The sequence below is a fragment of the Oreochromis aureus genome, linkage group 7 (assembly GCF_013358895.1).
Source record: "Oreochromis aureus strain Israel breed Guangdong linkage group 7, ZZ_aureus, whole genome shotgun sequence".
NCBI lineage: Eukaryota > Metazoa > Chordata > Actinopteri > Cichliformes > Cichlidae > Oreochromis > Oreochromis aureus.
In genome coordinates, this window is record NC_052948.1 from 35,975,492 (window position 1) to 35,995,450 (window position 19,959).

Genomic DNA, 19,959 nt, shown 5'->3' on the forward strand with positions numbered 1-19,959 from the left:
ATCTAGACACAGAATGGAACAAAAGGCAGACAGTTTCTTTGAATATTATCCAAGAACTACTTAGTGCTTAAAGAAATTACAAGAAACATTTTGGCCATTTCCAAATATGTACTTCAAAGTTGCTTAGGTTTTTTTTTTTTTTTTTACATTTGCACAAACTCTGTTTTTGCTTTATAGACAGTATGTGTAGTTGCCTAGATCCCCATGTTTCTATGTAATAAGTTTCCAGGTAACACTGTGAGCAACAAATTACATTTGATAGACCTCGCTAAAAACTAAATTAGAGGTTCTTAATGGATGAATTTCAAGTCATTAGTGGAGAGTCTATTATTTTACCTTTTACCTTTTATTTCCATTGAACACTGTTATATAAAGACAGGATCCTAATTACTTCAAACCATCTACAGATATCTTTGATCACAGTGGCTTTTATATTGTCATGTTCATGCAGAATTAGTATTGCAAATTATTAACCAAGAAATACGATTGGTTCTTAAAGAATAAGAGGATTGAGTATTTGTTTGTGTTCCAGAAAGAAAGTCAGACTCAGGGCTTTTTGTAAGTATTCATGTTGGAGAGATCAGGAGCTTATATGGGCATTAGCTCCCCAGAAAGAGCTCCCTTGTTTAATTGTTATTGTGTTTTGTTCTTTGTTTTTCTTTGAGTAAAAATATGCCTGGTTGTGGTGCTTTAATTTTCCTGCCTTGTTGATGGTTAGAGGTGTTCCATTCACGTACATGAACACACAAGAGTGGCTATTTTCATACATAAACTTAGTATGTTGATAACTTAAAATTAAACTATATATCCTTTGTCTCATTAACTTTATATTTCACAATTGGCACATTCTGTCAAGTTCATATTGTCTGCCTGCCTTTGAGGGACTTTAGCGAAAGAAGGGAACATGCAACTTCACACAAACAGGGCGGAGAATTAGAACAGGGTAATTGGTGCACTGAGTGGAGTAAGAAGCTTGTGATCCTTTTGAGTGTGGCAGGCATATGTCTGTGTTACTTCCAGCTGTCCTAACTGAGAGCAAACTAATTACATCATGTTTGCACGATGCTAATTAGTATCCTAATTAAAAACATAACGGCTTTAGTGGGGGGTGGATGAAAGTAGGTTCAGCTCTGGACATGTAACCTGTGTTCTTGAAAAGACCAGGACTTAGTCTTAAAAGTGCTCATTTGTTCAGTGGTATGCCTACGTAGCATAAGAGAAACATTTATAATTATGAAGCTTTTAATGATGGTGTTTTTTAGTAGTTTTTTTTTTCTGTGCAATTATATACAAGCAGAGAAAGAGTTGTGTGAGTTTGCCACGCTGTTTTCAGAGTTTCATTAAAATTACTTGTACTTGTCTTTGTTTGTTTTTCAGTACAAATACATGGATTTAAATTCTTTTTCTGGCATGCTTTATCCACACACAAACACACTATTTATTTACTTACTTATTTATAAGTACCTCAGTACAGTTTATTTATAGAATATTTTTCAAAGACATAAAGCGCCTTACAATAAAATAAGCAAATGCTAGGAATAATCACAATAAAATATGAACGGTAATAGAATCACACTTAATAGAAATACAAAACCATATTTTTAAAAAAAGGATTTAAAAAAGAAGGCCTGGTTAAAGGGAGAAGTTTTGAACTGAGTCCACAGAGTCAAACGTAGTTGGAGTCATAGACTATTCCAAAGTCTAGATGCAGCAGTCTGTTCCCTCTAGTCTTAAATCTCATACAAGGAACAGCTAATAAATTTTGAGCCTGCAAACGAAGACTGCAAACAGCAGTGTGTTTAACAAGAAGTGGGTTAGGGTTAGGATTAGATAAATAGTCTGGAGCTAGTCGATTTAATGCTCTGTATGAAAGTATGAGAATTTTAAAATTAATTCTCAAAATAACTGGAAGCCAATGTACAGAGTATAAAATTAGGGTAATGTCAGCTTGTTTGCTAGAACATGTAACGAGTGTGGCTGTAACATTTCGATCGCTTAGAGTTGGGAAGGAGATGATTTATCTAATATGGTAAATAGGGTATTACAGTAATCTAGATGCAATGACACAAATGCATAAACAATTTTCTCCAATTCAGGGGAACAGACTATAGCTCCCAAATTAATGCCCCCTAAGTCAGAGAAAGAGAGGAATGTGGTCAAATATTTCTCTGAGATTGCGAACACTGGAGTTCGCAGATGAACAAAAGGAAGAAATCACTGCACTCATTCTTAAAAGCATTTCAAGAGGAGCCATAATCATGACCCCAGTCTTATTGGAATTTAACACAAGGTCATTGTTGGAGAGCCAGTCAGTTATCTGGGATAAAAAGAGAACTAGGTTGGACAGCATATCCAGCTGGGGAGGCTTAAGACATATGCAGCTAAATGTCTTTTGCATAAAAATGATAAGAAATGACAGAAAAAAAGATTGAGATGCTGGCTAAAGCAAGGATGTAAAAAGAGAATAACTGCACTCGGATTCAGCCTTGCAGAACCCCAAAGGTCAGAGAAGAGTTAAAGGAAAACTTCCTTACCCTAACAGAAAAAGCCCTTTAAGGGCGACAATATTGGACAATATTGTCAACCGTATCAATGGCTACATGATTATAGACTGTAAATAAAAAAACAGAGAGGTTATTAGTTCCCTGATTGGACAGGCTTTGGCTAATAGAAGCACAGTGCAGTCTGTCATGTTATTCTAAATTTGATTGCATAAATGAATATTTTTAAAGTATTAGACATTCCATTGTGAAAAAGAAAAAGGCAGCACCAGCAGCGGCTGTGTGTCTTCTGAGCGACACTGCAAAGCTGGATTTCCAACCAGAAAGGTTGTTAGAGACAGGGCTGTGGGGAGGTTAACTGAGCGCTATCCACCCCCTGTTCTGATTTTGACACACAGTATGCACTGTGTGTCAAAATCAGAACAGCTGTGTGCCGTAGGCCTAGGTGCAGCTCTAGCTGCTTCAGACCTCAGATGCATGAGAAGAGAACGAGGCAGAGAAAAAGATGGAATGACTAAGTCCACCTTAATTAGGGAACATAAGTGGATAGAATATATTTTGTCTGGGTTTTTTTTTTTTTTTCTTTGGCTCTTTCAGGTCATTTTTATACATGTAGGCTAATATGTAAACTAGCTTAATAAACATTGACAGTTTTTGTAATTTTTCCTATGTATGCCAACACAGCCAAATTCTGTGTTAAGCAATCAAGGCATGATTTAAATGCAGAACTTTAGGATCAATTAAAGTGCTTTAACAAAAGTACTGCGTTAACTGTTTAGGAATTATTTCCATTTATGTACATAGTCCCACATTTTCACATTATCCAATTATCCAAATTTACCTAATTTGAAATATATAGGTTTTTGTTCCATTCTTTTTCACTTGGAAAAACCTTTGCAGGCAATAACTTGTTGAAGTCACTGCAAAATTGGTGTATTTTCTCCCTTCAAATGCTCTGGTAGGCTTTTACTGTAGCCGCCCTCAGTTGCTGCTTGTTTGTGGGTCTCACTGCCTTCAGATTTGTCTTCAGTAACTAAAAAGCATGCTCTGTTGGGTTAAGATCAGGTAACTGACTTTGCCATTGAAGAAAATCCCATTTCTTTGTTTTGAGAAACTCTTGGGCTGCTTTCGCAATATGCTTTGGGTCATCATCCATTTGTACTGTCCTGGCAGTACTGCAGCATTTGGCTGAATCTGAGCAGAGAATATACCCTTTAGAAAATTCATTCTTCTAACTTCTATTAGTAGATGATGTGGTAAGATTCAGTTCATGAGCTGTTCCAATCCTGGGTGGACTCTTTTACATGCTTTCTGTCAACGTGCAATATGGCCTTCCCAAATCCTGAATGTAACCAATAGTTTGTACCTTATTGTAAATTCTCTGTACTCCATACATGAGAGCATCTATCAATTGCAGATTTTGACAGCGACTTTGCCAAAGGATTCTGTGATCATTCACTTTAGTTTTCTTTAATGATCTTTCAGGCCTTTGGGTGTTAATCAGCTGGCTAGTATTTTTCCCTTCTTTGCACAAGATTGTTTATCTACTCCTACAGTTTTTATATCTCTTTGTCTTTTGGTCTAAAGATGTCCTCCTTCGCTTGTACTTCATCACTATACATCTCTTCTTTGGACCTCACAGAGAGTTCCAGTGAACAGCTACCAAATGCAAATTGGCAGCTTCTGATTCCAAACGCTTGGAATCAACTCAGGATCATTTATCCGCTTAATTTGTCCCAGGATAATAGGTGGCAATATAAGTGGTTGTGAAACTGCTTGTCATTGTCTGACTATGTTTGAGCAGATTTTAATTCCAAAACAGTTAATAGAATACTTTTGTATAAACCCTTGAAATAGAAACTGACATCTGCCCTCCACAGAGCTTATATAAAGAGAGAATATAAATAGCATATTACAGAGGACTGATATTTTCATAGAAATGCATTTTAAGTCACATTTTCTTTTGTTGATTATCTGGAATTTTTTTCAAAATTAAACTTTAACTTTAATGGAAACCCATTCTCTTTTCATCCTGCACCCATCTGATTTTGCAACTATGATTCTAACACAAATCAAATAGCCAAATAATGAAGTCATTTGGCAGCACTTTGTTTACAGAGCATGGTTTCAGATAATATTCTGCAAGAATGAGTGATAAAATAGAATTTATTACACACACCAGCAACCATGCAGCCAACACAACTCACTCTCACAGCACTCACAGCCAGTACATTCCCTCACAACATAAAGTGTCAATTATAAGTCCCAACTAGTGATCAAGAATATAGGCTTTACAGGTGTGTGGGGGATGCAAGTGTGTGTGTGTGTGTGTGTGTGTGTGTGTGTGTGTGTGTGTGTGTGTGTGTGTGTGTGTGTGTGTGTGTGTGTGTGTGTGTGTGTGTGTGTGTGTGTGTGTGTGCAAGAGATGATATAGGAATTCTGAAATCGGCAGTCACAAACCCACAGAGATGGGGGTTATGCAGTGGGTTGGTGTGAAAGTTAAGAGAGAGAGATTTTGGAACTAGACCGGAAACTTTGGATTCGCTTGGTCTCTAAAATGAAATTATTGTACTGGCTTTCTTCTGACACTGAGGTCCAAATGCTGAAAAAAGCAATCGCATGTCAGTGAACGGAGACGAAAGACAGAAGCAAGCCTAATATGAAACCACTTCACAGCGTGTAGAAAGCTTGCTCAAAGGTTGGATTAAAACACCTGTCAGTTCATGATGAAAATCATAAAACAATCCTTGGAAACCCATATTGCCTTCAAAAAACTTGATTAAAGGTTCAAATACTATTAAAACTGTAGGCCTAGTGGTTGTCAAATTATGATTTTAGAACTAGATTAGATGTATTTGTAGCCTAAAAACTACAGAAACGTTCTGCGCTTTATTATAGCATCCCCTTTGTGCTGTTTTTGAAGTCTTTTCAGTCTGTTAAATTAGTGTCAAGATTTTAGCATCGCATTCTATCTGAATCTAATATTCATCCACACGATGAGACTGTTAAAATTATATACTGAAATTAAATATAACTGATAAGTCAAAACCAGCAGGCTCAAATATAATTAACCATTATTTTCAAATCTTGTAGTTACAACGTCAAATGAAATTAAACATGACTTTCACCATGGATTTGATTTTTGTGCCAAGATCACAAAGTACAAAACACAAAAATAAATACATAGAGATACATAAGAACGGTTTATCAAACGTTGAATAAATACTTCTGTACACACTTTAACAACTTAGTCATTTTGGGAACAACTAATTTCTTACTACTAATTAAATACAGAAGGCCATAGAAACTCTTAACAACTTATGCAATTTAGGCATGCAGTGGGCCTGGCGCCTATCCCAGGTGTCATTGGTTGAGAGACAGAGTAATGTGGACAGGTTGCTAGTCCATCACAGGGCTAATACATAGAGACAACCACATTCACACCTATGACCAATTGAGAATCACCACTTAACCTTGCATATCTTTAGACTGTGGTTGGAAATCAGAATATCCAGAGAGAACCCATCCAGGCTTAGGGGGAGCATACAAACTCCACACCAGAAAGCCCCAGCCAGCAGATTGAAACCCAGAAACCTTCTTGCTATCTTGAATTTATTCATAGCTGTGTTAGAGTAGTGCAATACTTATTTTACTCAAAAAAAGAAAGCATACAAGCAAAGGGCTCACACTTATGGGCTCTGGTTGTATCCATAATTTTTCAAGAAATTATTAAGTCACACTTACATTGATTATGAAGTACTCTTGTACAAGCAGGCTTCATCTGAAAATTAATTTCACTGTTATCGAGAGTGACAGTAAAAGATTAGAGTACTGGGGATACTTATCAACAATATCATCCACAACTGTTTAGTACGTGAGCTGAAATGTGGGACTTGATTCACTATGAATAAATCATGAGCCTTCATACAGTACTACTTTTGGGGACATGCTTTGTGTTTCAAAGTAATGCATGCCACTACAGCAGACAGCCCTAGATTTCTGTGCCAGGCCTATTCAGAATGGTACTCCTTGAGAGGCTGCCATCCCATGCTGAACCCCACACATCACTTCTGTCCCCAGTAAATCTGTATAGGGGGACTGATGAGGTTGGTGCTACAAAAGCCAAGCCATCTCTCTCTGTGTATTCAGGGGAAACTGTCCATTTTGAAACCACCAGGATCAACGCCAGCTTCTTATGTCTTCTTTTCTGAACAACTAGCAGGACTGCACAAGCGTCCAAGAGGGTGGATGGTTATGGGTTGGCAAGAGATCTAAAATGACAAAGTAGACGTGTCATTTGGATAAAAAAAATCTTCCTCAAATTTTTGGATTTTGGATCTTATCGCCTACTGGCTTTTCTGTGGACATTAAGTTTGTCAGTTCAGATGCCTGGAAAGTGCTGCAATGTGGGGGAGATTTTGTGTGTGTGTGTGTGTGTGTGTGTGTGTGTGTGTGTGTGTGTGTGTGTGTGTGTGTGTGTGTGTGTGTGTGTGTGTGTGTGTGTGTGTGTGTGTGTGGCACAGTGAAATAGGTTCTCTGTGATTTTCAGTTGTAAGTAAACAGCAGCTACACTTCTACCACATATTGCCATTTTTCAGTGGTGGGAGGCAGGGACCCCTGAATATAGAATTTATTGAGCTTTTTCCCACCTTTTTTAAACTCTGAGGAAGCTACTAGAAAAAAGAAAGCACACCAACGTATGTGTTGCTTTATTGAATATACCAGTAGTTCCTGCAGAGGTTTTAACAAGCAGGTGAAGAAGTCAAATGCCCCTGCAAATACATTTTGCTCTGGTTTAAAAAAAAAGTCAGCATTGCTCTCCTGCTGTCCTGCTAAACAATGGTGGGAAAGCAATAGGAGAAAAAAATGTCATTTTTCTACAACAAGAAAATACTTAACTGCTTAAGTGAACTCCATTTTTCTGATGACTGGTGACGAAACCTCTTCATTGCTGTGTAACGGCAACCTTCACTGTTGCTGTGAAGGAAGTTAATGATCTTTTATTTTTTCACCAGTAGAAGTGATTTGAATGATGGAGTCTGGAAACAAAGATATTCTTAGACATCCAGCATGTGAAGATATAAAACGTATAGCTTTAGAAGCCACTGACCATCTAATAGCTGTTTGCACTGGAAGTGTTTGAAGAGGTATGAGCTTAAGTGTTTATTACAATAGCACTCATTTGCCCAAGCAATTCAAGAAAATCGTCTTGAAGAACCATAATGAGTTTTGCAATAGCTCAGCTCAGATGTCAGTAGTCGTGAAGGAAAGTTTGCACTGTGCTAAAAAGAGGACATTTTGCATAATGCCAATAACAAAACTATGTTGTTGTCTTGCACAAATGCAAGACAACAACATAAAGCGGATTAGTTAACATGTGGAAATTGTGGGCTTTCATCATCAGTCCTCACTTCTGCCATCACTCAGGGAGCTATGTGAAGAATAGCTCTTGAATACAGATTAAAATTACAGCCATTCTGACCACATTCTGTAATGTTCCAAGTTGTTTCTGGAATGCAAAGTACAGACTATGCAAACTGTAATCAGGACCACTACAGTTCTGCATCAATTTATATTTGGTTGTAATGTGCTGTTATGGGACCTCTTTGCCCATCAATGCACAGAGCAGGAGAGCAGCAACAGCAGCAATAACAGCCCCAGGTACAGAACAGAGAAGGCATCTGCAACAACAGACTTTGGATAGAGTTACTGTAAGTGTCAAAGTGGCTTGTAGCCACAGCAGCAACTATAGGCAAAGCTAAAGCAACTTAAAAATGATATGTGCCAATTGGATGCATGGGAGGACATCAACTGAGTGCATTTTTTTAATCTACCAGGATTGCAGGCACATCTGTTACATGCATATTTATGAAGACCTATTCAAGACCTTCTTTTCATATATCTTGCTTACTGATGGCTGAAATTCAGTGCTTGTTTATGCATATATAATTGTATTTTTTTTTTTAGAAATCTGTATAAAGTAACTTGTACACCTTGCCAGGATTTGATTATGTTTTACAAGATGAACAAATGGCACGCATGTTCTGCATACCATTTGCAATGTGTTAAATTAAGTCTGCAATACTGATTAACGGCAGAAATTACTGAGTGGATGATCTGATGGCACAGTACCTGATAGGATTGTTTTCTTCCGTTTAGGTGTGTGCCTGCAGAGAGTTGTGCACTTTATTGCTACACATGTATTCAGAGATGCACAGTCTGAGGTTTTGCTGCAAGTTGTTTCTGTTTTTGTGCTGTGTTGAAATTGTCTAAGGTATGACAATTTGTGCAGCTGTCTCCACTTCTTTCACATCCACCTGAGAGGTAGATAAAGAGTGGAGTGAAGACTTGTCAGCCTGTTTGATAACGTTTAAATCAAAGTTCTGCTCGGGGCATACTCGACTGAGCCCTTTGTTACAGAGATCTGCTTCACACTGACAACAATCTCAGCTTGAGCAGCAAAAAGTTGAGCTGGGATAATTTTGAGCAGATTCAGAAAGCTTTAGAAATTGCTTAGCCTGTCAAAACTCTGAGCATTTTTTCTTATTAATGCAATGTGGATTTACCTGTAGCCAAGTCACAAATAGGCTGTTTTAAAGGTTAAGTTGTAAAGGGTCTGAAAAAAAAATGCTCAGAGGCAAAATTGGATAAAGAGGCTTTGCCTTTTTTCAGTGTGGAGATCAGTTCATAACAGGTTAGAGTAAAATGTCAAAAAAAACCTCTTACTTATTTGCAACATCTCAACAAGGTTGACTTGACCTGTGGGAAAGCACTGACATTTAAAACGTTCCAAATTATTCACCTGTGATGATTTCTAATTTACTTTTTTTACTTTTTCTAGTGTATCCAATGTGCTGTGTGATAGAAATGAGCCTTTTATTATCCTTGTATTTAGGTGTGACCGTGCACTTATCCGCCGGGGTGTACTCTGCACAGGTCGCCAGGTCCATCAGAGACTTAACATGGATAGAAAGACAGCTGCTGAGAGCATGACCAAAAAGTTGACTCTGTTCATCTGGACGTAGCTTGTTCAGCTTTTTCACTCATCCAAGTGACTTATTCACTCTCAGCTGACTGCAGGTTTCTCCAACCTTATAAACACATTTACATAATGACTAAAACTAGCACGACTAACGAACAATGGCAATGTTCGTTAGTACATTTCTCCCACTGAAAACACTGTCCAGAGGATCAGGAATAACCCTTTTGTGATTTTCTTACCCGGATGATTGAGCATGCATCAAGATACTCAGAGCATGGAGGTGTAGTGGTTAGCACTGTTGCCCCACAATAAGATAGTCCTGGGTTTCAATCATGTCTGGGGTCTCTCCATGTGGCATTTACATCTTCTCTCCAGCTACTTCCTCCCACAGTCCAAACACACAGATGAAAGTAGGTTAAGTTGATGGATGGATGGATGGATGGATGGATGGATGGATGGATGGATGGATGGATGGATGGATGGATGGATGGATGGATGGATGGATTTGTATAATGCAAGTTACTCTATATATTTTTTTCAGGAACACGTTGTTCTAAAAACAAGAGTCTGGAAAAAAAATGGGGGAAAATGCCTCTCTTTCAATAACCATAATAATTCATTAAAATTGTCATAATAATTAATCCAGTTGTATGTTAATCATCAAAGAGTAGTAAACAGTTACCAACTAAAGTGAAAAATTTAATATTTTAATTTCAGCTTTAATTAACATTTTCAAAAAGAATACTTGTGTGCTGAGCCTTCTTTTAATCTTTGTGAGACATTTGGGAAGTCACTCCACCTCAGCCTTCTAAGTTATCTAAGCTTATGGGATTTCATCATCTGCTTAATTGCTTACCCTAATTTGCTTTGCTGGCACTGTCACAGCCCCATTGTACTGTTATCAAATCACTGGGCACTGTAATTAACTTTACATTGTAACCACCACCTCTGTAACTGGTGCAGGCCAACTGTTAAATGGTCTTCATTGTATTTTTTTTCTGTTCTTGCAGAATGAGTATACATGTCCACGCCCCCTACCCGGTGCCTGGTTGGGAGATTTGCCTACCATCCATTAACCCTCAAAAGGACTGCTTTCGGATGATGCAGCAAACCACAGAGACGCAAGGAGATAGACATATGCAGAGAACCCACCAGGATCCTACTCCCATAGTTCACATTTAAGGACACCTTAAAATGGCATTCCACGCTAACAAAGGCAACCACGGACCAACACAAGGAGATACTACTGTCTTTTTTTTTTCTTAAAATTTTCTAATGTCTTTTTTTGGCCTGTGGTCTTTGGTCATTGGCTTTGCTGCGTTCCATCACATCGCTTCATCACTACACAGATACTGACGCTGATGATTGTGAACATACAATCTTACTGTATGTTGTACAGTAGACCTTTTGATGAAAACTCATGAGAACTAACTGGATGATTATGAACAACACCCGAGCTTATTGTATAGATATTAACAGCTTATTGTCTCCATGAGGACAACGAGGCACTGTACAAATTCAAGAGGCTTTAAAAAGTGTAAACCGAGCAATGAGTCGTCAATGAAAATGCACTGAACAAGTAACGGTGATTGCTCTGTTAACTAATCTGTGTATAATTTAAAATGGGCTTGCATATTTTGTTTCCATATGAAGCATCATTCTGTCATTTTTCACTTTTTTACTTTTTTTTTTTTAAGAAAGACTATTCAAAGGCTATGATGTAAATGTGCCTCACTGGAGCAGAAAATTTATGGAACGAGTCACTGAGTTTTTAAGCACCTGTCAGTAAAGAGGAAGTCTGTCGTCTTCTGTCGGTGGAAATTAAGTAAGCAGCTGGAATCTCCATTTGAAGCTTGTGGAAAATTGCCTGAAGAAAGCAAACTATCCCCCAGCCAGTAACATTTGGTGAAGATGTTTGTTTATTTGCTTTTTTTAAATTATTTTTTTAAGTTGTCATTAATTGCAATCAAACTTCGACTGTCTTGTACGATTTGGAGGACAGCAAGGGCAATCAAAAGCAAATGAGGGGATAAAAGAAAAAAAAAGGTCCTATCAAGGATAAAATGTGATTTTCTGAAATTATAATGTCGTTAACGTTGTACTTTATATATATAAATATATATATGTGTTTCTGCCGTTTTCAATGACAAATACCAAAGAGCCAAATGGATACTTCTTGGCTTTTGGCTCTCCCAAACAAGGGCCCTAACAGATCCAGGAATGGTTCTTCTAAATGAAATAACCCCCCCTCCCCCCAAAAGATCTTAAACTAGCCTCAACACCCCTGACGTACAGCAGTGCTCCATTACTGAATCGGCTTTTCTCATGTGTATAATGTGTATGTCTTTGTGAAAAAAAAAAAAAAAAAATCTTACAATTACAGTCTTCATAAGGAAGATAACTCTGAGCACTGCTTTACATTGTATGACTTTTGTTTAATACATGCTTCACTTTCCTTAAGATAATCAGCCCGCCTCTCTCCTCAAAGGAGATTGCAGATGTTGCTGTGTGTAGTTCCTGCGTGTGCTTGTGTTTCATTCGTTTTGAGTTTGACACACCGAGTTTTGGATTGTTTGTTTTGGACCTTTCGACATAACCTTTCTACGGCGGAAAATGATAATTTTCTATTGTAAATTTCTGTCCCTCCTCCCTTGAATTTGTTGATATTTAGTAAGCAGCTGTATTCTTTATTCACTTTCGACAGTATGTTTTATAAAGAAAATAATGACTTTATTGGTGAGCAATATGAATTGGTTCAATTAAAATATTCATTAATCATTTTTCTTGGGTTGTAGCTATGTGTTTGAGGCATTTTCTTTGGCATGCACTGGAATTTAATAAGCTTGTACTTGTTTCATGTCTCCATTCACACATGGTGAAATCTGTCTGATTCCCCACAGATCCTGAGTGTCGATGCTGTCACACCAACATTAGCCTCATTAATTTAGAGAGCAGAACATTGATCTCTGTTTGACCATTCTGTTCAAGGTGATGCTGCCGGCCTCACCATGCCTCTAATTATGCTTCCTGTGTAATGTGCTGCGTATCTCAAGAGGGGGGCCCTGCTTAGTGAATTTGCTCCACGTTTGCTGCGCTTGGAACATGTCAGGCTGTCAGCTCAGAGGTCCAGATGGCCAATCTGTCCGGCAGTCCCTGTGGTATTTTCACATACTCTTCTCTACCTTTATCCCCCTGCAACTCCCCCTCGCTCACACTTTCTTCCTCCTTGTTGGGTGCCCATACTTGAGTTGTTTTTAGTTTCTTTACATTATTATGACATACAAGGCCAATCCTATGCATCTCAGTCTCACTCTTAATCCTTGCTTCCCCTCCATCTGCCTCAAAGCGTCAGTGGACTCAAATTTATCAAAGGAGATTTATTCCTGATACTATCTAGCTATACGGATTATAAAACTCGTTGCAAATAAGTTCTGTTTGAAATGGGTAAAACAAAAAGATTAACACCATATACTTCAATAATGTAGGTTTCATTTCTGGGCTGTTCCATTCGAGTGCAGTAGCTTCACAGAGCTGATGAAGTCAGCAGCTCATGTGTCAAAGTTGTGAAATTTCCAAATACAGTGGGAGTGAATGGAAGTGTGAGTGGTTCATTAATCAGCTATTTATTGACAGCGCACAGTAGAGACAGACAGGAAACACGCAGAGAGACGGGGGTCGGCCTGCATCCAACGGTTAATATTTGTATCGATCAATGCCCCAGTTGTGTGTTTGATTAATTAATAGAATGATCTAGTCCAAAAAAGAAAATGGCACGATAGAGGAACCCTTCCAGCAAATGTGTTGTGAAGTTCAGGAGCACAAAAAAAAGATATTCAATTTGCAGTTATAGAAAATAGTTATAGAAAATGCAAAATCTGAGACTCGGCAACGGTCGGCTTTGTTTGCAATTATAGACTTCCACAATGATGTCTGAAAACATTTAAACATTTACCAGAATCAAAAAAAGGTTGCAATTTAACGTCCTTTCCATTTGTATTTTTAGAAACTCTAGACTAGGATTATTTAATTTTAGAGAACCATTACTTTGAATGGCCTCTTCTTCTCTATTGTGTATTATACATTTCTGTGTTTGGTCATATTTTCTATATTTCTCTGTTCCCTTCCTTCTCTTTTTTTCCCCCTGTCTATCTGTTTTATTCGCCACTGTTCTCTATGATCTCTGTAACTCAGTCTCCGTCTCCGGCGCTGCATGTGCAGTGGCAGCACAGACAGGGCTGTATGCCTGAGAGCAGACACCATGCATAATTCATGTGATTTGGGCTCCCTGTTGACCCGAGTCCAAACAGTTGGCAGTCTATAACACTTGCACAGAAAGGCCCCAGGAAGAAGATGTTAAACTATGAGGAAAATACACTGATGCAAGATTCATCAAGCCAATCCCATGACATCGTAAACAACGTAACATTCAGACATCGTCGCTGTCATCTCAGGATATGACAGAATAGCTTAAAGTATCTGAAAAACCTTTGAAGCAGATGCAGTCACATACACTGCAAGTAGGACAATGGATCATATGGAGAATTTAAAAATATGACATTACTCTAAGAATTTATGATAGCTTAAGAGATCTCAGATTCTATGACAAATGAAAGAACGAAACTGAGAACGTATGTAACGGCAAATTTTAAGAAGAAAGGAGACAAAAATAATGAGAGACCCTGTTGGGCCTTGATCTATAGTGTTTTCATCCATTGGAGGGCTTCCAATTGGAAAAGAGATATGAGAAAACATTCTTTTTTTCCCTTCCCTGCTCTTGGTCGTCACTTCAAACAAATGTGCCACTAATAAATTTGCCTAGCCTCAACCTGACTCACAACCGAATCATTCTTTTTTTATGTAAGGCATGTTAATTTGATGTGACACTGTAATCTGAAGTTTTATTCAGACAGTAGGAATTTTTTTTTTTAATGTTAAAATAGCACTGTGTCTGCTTCTCTAGGAATGACTCCTAATCACTCATAACCTCATATAATCTCCAACTTGGAGCACAGCTCACCAGGTGGCTTTCACTTTAATTACGACTGCTGGAGCTATTAGTCAGCGACTGCCTGAGAGAAGTGAGTTAGAAGCTAAAATATCGAACTCCTTCAGTGAACGAATGGCAAATCTTTATGTAAGCACCAGTCACATCACTGCTTTCGCAACACACCAGGAGTGGCGTTCAACAGATCATCTGCTTAAGCCATCTGCTCCTTGCTGGGGGACTGCAGGGTTCTCGTTGAGATCATCTTCAGTCGTTGCCAACTGCTGGTCTGGTATTTTCACATGCTTCCATCTCCTGTCTTTTTTCTTTTTTTGGGGGGGGAAACACCATATACCATGACCATGTATGACTGATCCTTTAAAAGACATAACTGAGCACTTATTGAAATACACCTCTTTACATTACAAGACATCTCTTTACATGATGTCTTTTTAGAGCAATTCCACAATTAACCAATGTCAAGAAAATGATGCATCTCAATTAGCCATATCTCATACAATGTGAAGTTAATGTGTGCTATTTTTACATCAACACATTATATGGTATGTGTATCTGTGGGGCATCATTGAAAAGCCACGCCTCAACAAAGCATCTCCACCCACTGCAGGGAAAAACATAATGAGCTGGAATGAATAATTTTAAACCGAATAATTCACATAACATGTACCAGAAAGCTAAGATACATCAGGAGCTGATAATAATCATCTCATGGGTATAAAAATCTATAATCTATGTCTTGGAGCACTAAGCCACTTTCTTATGAAGTGCCATGTAGCGTTTGCAAGAAGCAAATCACCATAAAGTACCTGAACTTAAGGTTACCTATGAATGCAACTGGACTGAGGAGCAAAGTTTACACATAGGCACAGTTTAAAAGAAGCTCAGCAGTTTAGATGGATTTATCAAAACAGGCTTCCCTATGACCACATTTCAGATAAAATATGTTGCTAATGTTTACCTGACTATGAAATGTGCAGAGAAAATGTGAAGAGGACAACCTCCTGTACACAGGGATTTTCCCAACAAAGCCAATTGTACAGGCAAACAATTATGTGCAAGACAGCAGTAGACTTTACATTCTGCCAGCATATGAGCTACTGCTAAGCCAAGAGGAAACAATAACCTGCAAAATCAATGTATCCCATAATATTCATGCACAAGCACAATAAACCACAATAAAACCATCGTGTTGGAGCTGCCAGACAGTGCCATACAGAAAATTTAGGTCATCCACAATAAATATTAAACTCATTATCAATAAAAATGCAAAAGCAGCACCTGAAATGAGTTCAACATTTGTGCAGAAATTAATACCCAGGTCACAAAGGACATCAACCCACTATAAAAATTTACTTATTTATTTATTTATTTATTTATTTATTTTTTGCTAACTGTAGCTTGCGGCATCTAAGGTGATAATACACCCTTCTTTGGGAAAACCAAGGTGTTGACAACAGCAGGGAAAGACAAACTGAGCCTGTTAGAGTATGGCAACTGATATGACTAACCACCCCCTGAGGAGTACCCTGTTTCTTTTTCCTTCTCTAAGCTGTTTTGTTTGTTCACTTTGTTAGCAGGCTAGGCAGCTTAATAACGGAATTAAGAGTGTTATGTTGGAAGATGCTACAGCAAATTTAAGCCTGCACAGCAGAGCAAAGCAGTGCTTTTAGTTTACCTGTGGACATGGGTGCTTGAGATTACCATGCACACTGGCCACACATTTTGTTAAGTGGTGTTTCTGGACAGTTTACTACACTGCACGTGCTCGATGACATTATTGATGTTCTCCAGAGTGATGGATGTCTGGAGTATTTCTCCAAAACAAAGGGGTTTAAATGTTGACTCAATTAAAAGGACAAAGTTACTTTAGGGAGGCTGGGTATTTGAAATGAGACTGGAATTCAAATATGCCTAAAAACACATGGATACAACCTTGCATATTATTTGTTCCATGAAACTAACCACATAGTTGTGGTAGTTATGTCCAAATTAAATCAAGTTTACCAGTAATCAAAGATGAAAACAATAATCAAAATTTTGTAAAATAAATGAACTAAATACCGTGATAAGATTCACAGTCATGACTTGCATGAAGATGCTTAAGAATAAAATGAGGGGTTTTTTTAGATTTTATTCAGTGAGAGCTCTTCAAAAGTCTAGGGTTTGCAACTTCAAAAGCTGAGCTCTCTGTGGAAACACTAAGAGACTTATATGGGCTGACCTAAAAGGTCAAGGCCTTCTAGTCCATTCAAAGCTTGCAAAACAAGCAGGAGAAGCCCTTTAGCCAATTCTGAGTTGAACTGAAAGCCAGCAATGAGGATGAAGCACAAGGATAAGGACCTGCCAGTTCCTTGAACAGAAAGCAGATAAGCAGCATTTATACATAAGTCAGTACCCCAATCAGTCACATCGGTTAACTCCCATAAACAAAACTGTATATACAATCTACCGTATATTACTCTCAAGTGACTGCAGTAATAATGGGCAACACAGTGGTTAATTGTTAGAACAACCATATGTAATCAGTCTCAAGGAAAGCTAAGCAAAAAAGCTTTGATTAGTAGTTAGCATGAGCCCAGATAGCTAACTGTTATGCACTTTCACATAAAAAAGATGATTGATCATCACAATGATCAACTTCTCAATTTTGATTCGGAATAAATTAGATGTTTGAATGCCCTTGAATGAATAGCAGCAGAGTTGGGAAGTAAGAAAGTATAAATTCTAAATCTCTATACTTCAGTAGAATTTTAAAGTATCTGTATTTTACTTTTTAATTTCAATCCCTAAAAACAGAGTAAAAATAACGAGAGTAAAACTTGTTTAAGTGGCATGTAATTTTAAATGCAGCATTTTAAACAGCTCAACAAATATGCACAAACACAAAACTGCCACACAATGTCTGCTAGCTAAAGGTATAACTGCTTAATTTCCCAGGGAGAGAAAAGAATTAACTTCACTCACAGATGAAAGAAGATGTAAGAAAGACAGGACAGGAGAATAAGAAGAGAGATTTTTGTCAAAGGTAGGATCTGCTTGGTGACATTCATTAAATTTGAAAATTAAATCTTACATTTAATGTTCTAATTCATTCTAGGGGTTTGGAGATCAGCCTTGATAGCTCATGAAACATCTGGTTATGTCTTATTGAATTCAGTTGGCTAAAATCACAGAGAGCAATGTATCTCAGCATGTAGGCAAGAGTGAACAGAGCTTTGTTGTTTTTACCTTTAAAATAGTTTGATTGGTTTGTTTCTGCCTGTGTTCTACATAATACATGTTCATGGCGTTTGAGTTCATTAAAATTTAACTTAAAGTTTGCATTCTGTTATATTAATATTTTTTTTATTATGATGTTAATATGAAAGATGAGGGTTCAGTTAAATTTGTAAAAAAAAAAAAAAAATTAAAATTAAAAAAAAAAAAGAATAAATAGGTGCCAGCACAGCTTTCTGCATCAGATGAAGTATTTGTTGAACTTTTAGAGCAACCTGACAGTAATAAATACAGTAGTCCAGCCTAGAATTATTAAATGCATAAACTAGTTTTTCAGTATCACTCTAATTCAGAATTTTTCTAATTATAGAAATATTGCGCAAATGCAAGAAAGCAGTCCTACATATTTGTTTATCAAGCACACTGAGACACATATCATGGTGAAAAAAGCCTTAAAGATCTCTCATAGTGTCATGGGAGGCCAAGGCAAAGCTATCCAGTGCAAGTATCTGGTTAGGCACCATGTTTCTAAGAATTTTAGGGGAGCACTGGGGCCTTGATGTCTTTAAGATATTCCTCTAGTTTAACTAATTAGTGTGTGTCATCTGGCTTTCTAGATAGATAAAGCTGGCTGTCATCTGCATAGCAATGAAATTTTATGTGATGTCTTCTAATAATACTGGCCAAGGGAAGCATGTATAATGTAAATGTTCCCAGCAAAGAGCCCTGTGGAACTCCATAATTAACCTTAGTGTGTGAAAAAACTCCTCATGAACAAATTGGAGTCTGTTAGATAGATATGATTTAAACCACCGCAGTGCAATACCTTTAATGCATACAGCATGTTCTAAGCACAAAAATCAAAACAAAGGTCATCCATAATCTTAACTTATGTTGTTTCTGTATTTTGATGAATTCTGAATCCTGACTGAGACTCTTCAAATAAACTAATCCTCTGCAACTGATCATTTGGATTTTTTACAACTAGTTTTCAAGAATTAGACATAAAATTCTAAAATTGGGAATATGGGAACAGGGATTGGCCTATAATTACCTGTAACAGCTGAGATTGATCATATTTAAGATCAAAGTATTAATTAATGGTAGGAATTCTTTGACCAGTATTGTAGGAATGGGGTCTAATACACCCCATGGTTTGGAGTATTTAGATCAGATTGGCTGGAACCTCCACTGGTACTTGAATAATTAAGCTAGTCACCGTAAGCAGCACAAGCAAACTCAAGAGATAGATCTGTTATTCACTTTGGTAATCCGTGAACCTTAATCTTAAATAACTGCAACCTTAAGAACTTGTTTTAAACAAAGACAAAAGGCCAATATGATAATTCAGTTTGTAGGACATATTCTTAACAAAAAAGAAGTAAAATAATTACAAAAAACATACAAAAGGGAAAAAAAAAAAGATTTATCACTACTTTGTATAATTTCACACTTGAAGACTCAACTGAAAATTACATTAACAGAAAAAAAAATTTAATGGCGACATCTAGCACATTTTTAAAGCCAACAGAGATTTTTGTTTTAAATCTCACATTCACTACCTGATATTATGTCCCACCACTGTGCAATGTCACCCAGGGGATTTATACAATTGATTATCTGCTAAAATGTGCAGCTTTAAGAGAGCTGGGTATTTTCCACATAGCAATGATGTTCCCAAACACACTGGGATCAATGAGATGTGTCTCCTGAGGGAAGGATATTAAGCATAAATGCAGCCAAAGATCGAATCCTATGAATGAGAGAGAGCATAATTGTAGAGCTGCTCCTACTTCCTATTTTATGAGTTAGGCTAAAAGAATTTCATGTATTTGAGATGAAAAAATGGACTGAGTGGACCCTATGAAGAGACAGCCTCGGTCAGTCTTTGACACATCGGACTAAAGAGTATTAGAAATAAGAACCAAGATAAAAACACACTACTGTGCAAACTTTTTAGCTACCACACCAATAATTTCTTTATATTTTGCCAGTAAAGTGAAGTAAAATAAGAGCACAGATCTACTGACACATGTGCAAACATACATGGAAATAAAGCATATGTCAAAACAGAGCTTGTGCAACTCTAAAAACATTGAAAGTCCATGTTCTATATGCCTTCCTTTATTCTTCTTTGTTAGAGAAGAGCTCTGTTAGAATTTTTCTAAATAGTCTTCAGGAACAAATATTCTGAGTTTCTTAAAAGACAAAGTTCTTCTCTCGTTATCGTCTGCTTTTGGTTCTGTTCAGTGTCA

The 19,959-nt window shown here is 37.4% G+C and overlaps 1 protein-coding gene across 2 annotated transcripts in view; it reads left to right on the forward strand.

Annotated features, from left to right (window-relative positions):
- Nucleotides 1-12,263, forward strand: part of lrrtm4l1 (leucine rich repeat transmembrane neuronal 4 like 1) — a 56,250-nt gene extending 43,987 nt beyond the window's left edge. For both annotated transcript variants that reach the window (XR_005613582.1, XM_039614306.1), the window contains exon 3: nt 10,494-12,263. Coding sequence is in view for 1 of the 2 variants with exons in the window: in XM_039614306.1 (XP_039470240.1) it covers nt 10,494-10,559 (66 nt within the window). In the remaining variant the exon portion in view is untranslated. The remainder of the gene's footprint in view (nt 1-10,493) is intronic.
- The last annotated feature ends 7,696 nt before the right edge of the window (nt 12,264-19,959 follow it).